The sequence below is a fragment of the Vigna radiata genome, chromosome 4, assembly GCF_000741045.1.
Source record: "Vigna radiata var. radiata cultivar VC1973A chromosome 4, Vradiata_ver6, whole genome shotgun sequence".
Classification (NCBI taxonomy): domain Eukaryota; kingdom Viridiplantae; phylum Streptophyta; class Magnoliopsida; order Fabales; family Fabaceae; genus Vigna; species Vigna radiata.
Window position 1 is genome coordinate 20,253,972 of NC_028354.1, and position 5,982 is coordinate 20,259,953.

Consider the following 5,982-nt stretch of genomic DNA (forward strand, 5'->3'; position numbering starts at 1 on the left):
GAAACGCTCCTCCTCCAAACGCTCTCTGCAACTCTCACTCTCCCATTTATACGTTAAAAATATATTTAAAAATAATACATCAAAACATATAAATTCCATTATTAAAATATCTGAAAATTAATATAAAAAGTAAACTAATAAAACAAATCTTAAAAATGGAATGGGGGGTGGGGGTTAGAATTGGGGAGGTACAGGGAGTAACCCCCTATAAGTAGCTCAAAGCCCAAGTTAAATTGAAGTGGGCCAAATGCATTGGTCCAAAGTTAAATTCAGGAAGCACAAAAGGGTGTGGGATCCTTCTGTATTTTCAGTGAGCAGCCACCCACGCTCTTGAGAAGGTAAAAACCCTTTTGCTTCGTTTTCCTATTTTCTCAATTTTCTTTATAACTGAGTCTTTCTTTTGTTCGAATTTCAGTATTATTTTCCGCACCATCTTTTATTCGTCCAGCTTAATCACTCACTCCGCTTCGTTCTGTTTTTGAAAACGTTGCAAGGTGTTATTTTTATTTGTAGGTATACTGTTTGAAGAAATGTCTATTGTTGGCTACTCATTGTAGTCTCTGCTAATTTTGATATTTGGATTTCCGCTGAAACTTGAACCTTGTATGCTTAAAGACGTTGCTTTTTGGAGTTCCATTTAAATATGTAAATGATTCCTTGGACCTGAATTCCCCAATTGTAGCCTGATCCTTGGGATTTCCCAAGCTTCAAATTAGTTTGAGCTTCATGTTTTTGTTTTCTTATTCTTGGGTTTCAGAAGAAATCCAAATCCAAATTTATAGTTATGTAAGACTTTTCCTCAACTGATGCTTACAGTGTATGTGTGAATATATACATGTATATACAGTTTGTTCTTGTTTTCTTTGTAGTTCTGTTGTCTATGATCTGTATCAGTATCTAACCCTCTGTTTTATTCTTTGATGTTCAGAAGACAGATGGAGACACAATCTTTTGATGCTAAGCCCCAGGTAAAGGCTACATTGCGTCTTGGCTCAGAATCATATTCTGTTGAGCCAAAAAAAGGTTCTTTGTCAGAGCAATTGGTTTCACTAAAAGAGGAAAGCATGACCATATTAAAGGATTTCATTACAAAGCATAATGTTCCTCATGATGTACCAGACGAGTCATTAGAAGCTTCTTCGGACGATGATGTTGATGCTGATGATATTCCTGAGAAGCCTCAAGCTAAGTCCAAGAAAACCAAGTTGACTTAGCTTTTGTTATATCGTTTGATCGATCTGAATCATTTGTTGTACGTAATGTATGCTTTAACGCCTACTTCGTTGAAAATTTACGATGTAGCTTTTGGTAACAGACTAAAACACGTACCGACTCTGTGTTTCACTGCTCATATGTTTTCAGTTGTTCTATGTTTGTATGGTTCTTCTTCTAGTGGTTGTATAGTGTGGAACTTCAGCGGTTTTAACTAACGTCCAGGGAGATGTATTATGCCCACACACAAAGTAATGTGAGAAAGGATTAACAATATATAGATTAATTATTATCTAAGAATTTCAGATAGATACATATTCTAACACTTAACTATGTTTCTGTTTATCAAATGTTAGAAACATTACATAGTTGACCTTTAAAAAACTGACTCATGTTGATTCTTTTTAAGATCAGAGATTGATTGAATCCAACGATATTTCAGAGGTTATGATTGTGAAGAATAACTTTTATGTTTATAGAGGAAGAAGTTTACTGGAGAGACATGATATTAATAAGACTTGATTCCAATCATGTTAGAGATTGACACCATTTTTGTTCACACTAATGAATTAATAGATCTTCACTGTTAGTGTTATACTTTCTGATTTTTACTTGTGAACCTTAAACTTGAACTTGGAATTTTAACATAATAAAACATTATTTATAATGTCTCATTCAACCGAATCATAAAAACGGTAGTAAAAATAAGTGAAATAGTACTTGTGTAATTTCTGATTTGGTTGGTGGTGTGATTCTAAAATTAACAAAAGCCGTTGCCAGATTTGAAAAGGTTTAGCTACAAATGGCAAAGAAATGATAAAACTGTTTCAAAAACTTCAAAGCGCATTAAGGATTCTGTCCCCTGTAGATAAATCAGCTCCCAAAACCATTCGAAAGCCAAACGCCAACTTCTTACCATCAACCATAATATAGATTCATTGAACAGGAAGACTCATTTATCAACCTACGTACAAAACATTCTTACCTAACTATCAGTGAAAGCAAGAGAAATTTCATCTATTTTTTGTTTCTATAAAGTTTTTCTTTTTTCATATCATTTTATCTAACCTTGGAATTCAAATATATTAAAGGTTAACAATTACACAATCCACATAGACATACCAAAGGTGCAGTAATTTTTTTTTTCTGTGCACAATTAGACTCTATATTCAAAATCAATTTTAGTTTTCAGTAATAAAATGATAGTTGCTCCTTATTTAGTTCTACTTTTTCCATAAATTTCAATTGCTTCTCATTGCAAGGCCCTTTGGACCAACTTGTGACAGATATCAAGTACCTAGAAAATTCAAGAGTTCAACTCAGACATGACTTCGTCAAACTTCTTTTATTCAAATGAAATGAAATCCTTGTTGTCTCGGTATAAGCAGGTGCCCTCTATACACCATGACCCTCTTTTGTGGCAGCTTTGGTGATGGCTTTGGTGATGATATGAGTAAGAATCCCAATGGGGCAAAAGAACAAGCAAAAAGAAACAGAATGCCGAGTTTCAATCTGATTCTTCAGTCCATCTTGAAAAACATGCCTGAATTCATAACCAGAAATAGGATTAGATAAATAAGTAAAGAATGAGAAACCAAGAGAAAGATAAAATCCACGACCTTGCAGCAAAAAGATCAACAACCAACAGGTGAATCCATGCAGAGGCCAAAGTCAACTCACTGGAGAACATTCTTGCTATACCAGGCAGCTGCATCAAGTATTCAGATTTATCAGTTGCATACAACTCTTTTGGGAAGAAAAACTTCATTGCTGAATGCATTCACACACACCTCTGGTAGCAAGTATTTACTTGCAAAAATCAATCGAACTGTCTCAGGTGTCCAAGAAAGGTACAACAAATATGCATAAAGAATCCCAAGCACTACATATGGCAGACTACTCTCCATAGACTTCTTGGTCTGCATTTTTGCACTTAACATGAATCAGGAAAGACGTGAAGTACAAAATCAGAGACCCAATAGAAGCTTACGAGAAAGAAGAATATCCAAATTCCACACAAGGATTATTTACTACTATAGAAAATAATTATATATGTGAATGATTTTTGCATGGTAACTAAACAGACATGTAATAAAGCAAAGTTGTTGCAATGAATCGTGCTCGTTGGTCGTAAATTTTCTCCACTGCAGTTAGAAACATACTAGATCAGAATTTGGAGCTAGAACCATAAGTGTGTAAAATGGGAGAACAGCTACAGTTCCAGCCGTAAATGCAGTGCTAGCAAGTTGAGATCCTATGAAGCCTGAAAATGAAAGGAAGAAAAGTGAGTATCAGGCGAAAAATATAGTCACCATCAGTTATACAGAATAAAGGAACATTCAGTCAACTTTATACAAAGAGAAACAGATTACCAAAATGTCTAAGTAGTTAAGATAACAATAAGCACATCTTTGCTATTTAGAATTACTCATTGTGATCGATTGCTTTAACAGTAAAATAGAAAAATATCGAAAGGTAAAGGCAGACTTTAAACCCAACCATAATGAATGTAATGGTCGTACGAAATTTAGACCACAGCTGAATAGCTTCAGTGAAACCTGATTCCTAGCATACCTTTCCAAGAAATTGAACATCTGCTTCAAGAGCAGAACTAGTAGCAAGATTTAAATTTTAAGCACCATGTTAGAAAAAGCTGTTCAGATTCGACATTAAAGAGTTTTCTGTCCAAACAAAATGACTTTCCTCAAGGCTATCAAATTCAAAGTCACATTATGCTAGAGAATAATGAAAAAGTAGGAACCACAACAGCACAGATAGCCGGAATCGGCAGCCACATGAAAATGGGGAAGACTAAATCAAAAGGGACAACTTAAAATCAATAACTGGTCCCTAAAAATTTCAAAAAATAAAGCGGAGTAACTTGGTTAAGCTTGAACTAAGAACAACACTTGGTGAAGTCATGCAGACAATGCACGGATATTTATAGCTCTCGGTAGTTTCAATGTGCGTGTATATCATACAGTAATTTAAGTTATAGATATACTGACACGAGGGGTAATTTAAGCTAACCATGTAAATTCATTCTGTGAATCAAATCCTTAATTTGTGCTCTATTTCGAGATAAACAAATTAGTTTAGTGGCAAGACAAATCCAACAGTTTTTTAATAAGAATCAAAATATATGAATGAAGAAACAGCTTGCGCTAATGATATTTATATAAATCAGAATGCAGTGAAATTTTCCAGGGTGGTCAAAATGAGAAAAATTTAGAGGAAAGAGGCCTAATTATAAAACCTCCAATTTCACCTGTAAGTTGCTCAGAGACACAGAAAAGTATCACCACATCAAAAATACCAGAGACTTCAATTGGTTCTTAAATAAATTTGGTCCAGCACAAGACACACGTTATTTTCAAAATGAGTTTGAAAATGAGAAGCTGTAGTATAAGAGGGTTACATGAAGCTTGCATTTGACCCCTTTTTGGATAATGAAGCAATCTTGTAGCATTTGGTTTCATAACAATTTTGGATCCTCCTATGAAACTCCAATCTCCACTTAAGTTGACCCTTGGTAAATTTCCCTGCAACCTTCTACTCCCTACAATGTGTCTGTTACAAAGCTCAGGCCAATTACTTCTGAAAGAGAAAGCAAAATTTTGCCTCATCCCAACAGAACCACAAGGTTTTATAGGCTGCCAAAATGAAACAAACAGAATCTCAATTATAAGCACAGTTTGTCTTAAGCCCAGAAAGTACACCTTATGCTATCCATATATACGAATAAATTATATTAAACCTTTTCTAGAGTGGAAATAACCAGGTTGTGCAGATTATTATTTGAATGAAACTTCAACACGCAAGGACTCTTTGAACAAACCCACAGAACTGAATGAATTTAGAGCTTTTGAAGACACGGAAAAGCCAGTTCAGAAATACAAACTCCTTTTTAACTCTACTACACCAACAAGCGCCTAGAATAGATCCATGCAAAGCAAAACAAGCAAACAACCATGCAAAGCAAAAAAATAAATTCACAAATGCCCAATTCGTTGGTAATGCTTAGGTGGTTGAAATCTACGCAAAATGGCCACTTTCGGTCCAATAACCATTCAAAGTTTAAAACTTTAGAGTTCAAACGTAGGGAATCAAACTCCAATCTAGTGGGCATGGGGGAAATGAGCTGAAGCCAGGAAAGAAAATAAGTGATAAATAAAAGGTAGCGAATGAGCAAAAAGGTGGAAGAAAAATTGCATGTAAAATTAGAAATCAATGGCAGCAATAGGAAAGCTAAGAGAAAGTGTACCTTGAGTGTCAATGGGGAATGGGAAAGGCAAGAAGAGAAAGACATGATTGAAGGAAAAGCAAAAGAGCTAATAAGTGATTCTGCAACAGTGGCCACTTCTTCATATACAATAGTATTATTGTGAAGAAGACTGACCGATTTTGGTAGAAAGAAGAGAACAACTCAGCAAAACATTGGAGAAGTGAGGAACTTAAATGGTTGGAATTGGATGGCAGAGAAGAAGTAAAATGTTAATTTTTTTTTTTTCATTTCTCTTACAAGAAAATGAAATTTATCTTAAACACTGTAAATCAGAAAGTACTTTATTTCTCTTTCTTGAACTGGTCCCCCATCAACATCGGATATGTCGAAATTATTTAGGAATTTAACATAAAATATAAAAATAAAATGATTATAAAAATATAAAATTTTATATTTAAAAGAAAAATAAAAAATATAATATTAAATGAATATAAAAAAAATTAAGTGTATCTAATATCACAAGTTGATGTCATTGACAAATTGAA

The 5,982-nt window shown here is 34.2% G+C and overlaps 2 protein-coding genes across 3 annotated transcripts; one reads left to right on the forward strand and one right to left on the reverse strand.

The window, feature by feature from the left end:
• Positions 1 to 271: 271 nt before the first annotated feature.
• LOC106758912 lies at positions 272 to 1,488 on the forward strand. Of its 2 annotated transcripts, none has more exons than XM_014641923.2 (2): positions 272 to 338; positions 932 to 1,488. In XM_014641923.2, the coding sequence occupies exon 2, from the start codon at positions 936 to 938 to the stop codon at positions 1,212 to 1,214; it is 279 nt and encodes a 92-aa protein (XP_014497409.1). In that variant the 5' UTR covers positions 272 to 338; positions 932 to 935; the 3' UTR covers positions 1,215 to 1,488. The 2 variants fall into 2 exon arrangements, with proteins under 2 accessions (XP_014497409.1, XP_014497408.1); XM_014641922.2 differs by lacking the exon at positions 272 to 338 and adding an exon at positions 494 to 513 and having other exon boundaries at positions 929 to 1,488.
• Positions 1,489 to 2,498: 1,010 nt separating this feature from the next.
• Positions 2,499 to 5,693, reverse strand: LOC106758842 (protein ABA DEFICIENT 4, chloroplastic). The gene is made up of 6 exons (XM_014641835.2): positions 5,477 to 5,693; positions 4,631 to 4,865; positions 3,375 to 3,475; positions 3,003 to 3,131; positions 2,832 to 2,920; positions 2,499 to 2,755 (listed from the first exon to the last, which is right to left on the reverse strand). Exons 1-6 carry the CDS (start codon positions 5,519 to 5,521, stop codon positions 2,608 to 2,610), a joined length of 747 nt encoding a protein of 248 aa, XP_014497321.1. The 5' UTR covers positions 5,522 to 5,693; the 3' UTR covers positions 2,499 to 2,607.
• Between the last annotated feature and the right edge of the window lie 289 nt (positions 5,694 to 5,982).

Bases quoted from the DNA above. Each gene is read 5' to 3' on its own strand.
- LOC106758842 (XM_014641835.2), bottom strand. From the start codon at position 5,521: ATGTCTTTCTCTTCTTGCCTTTCCCATTCCCCATTGACACTCAAG. The intron at 4,866-5,476 runs GTACACTTTCTC...TCATTTTGGCAG, and splicing joins ATTCCCCATTGACACTCAAG to CCTATAAAACCTTGTGGTTC. The intron at 2,756-2,831 runs GTCGTGGATTTT...TTATGAATTCAG, and splicing joins GTTGATCTTTTTGCTGCAAG to GCATGTTTTTCAAGATGGAC.
- LOC106758912 (XM_014641923.2), top strand. From the start codon at position 936: ATGGAGACACAATCTTTTGATGCTAAGCCCCAGGTAAAGGCTACATTG.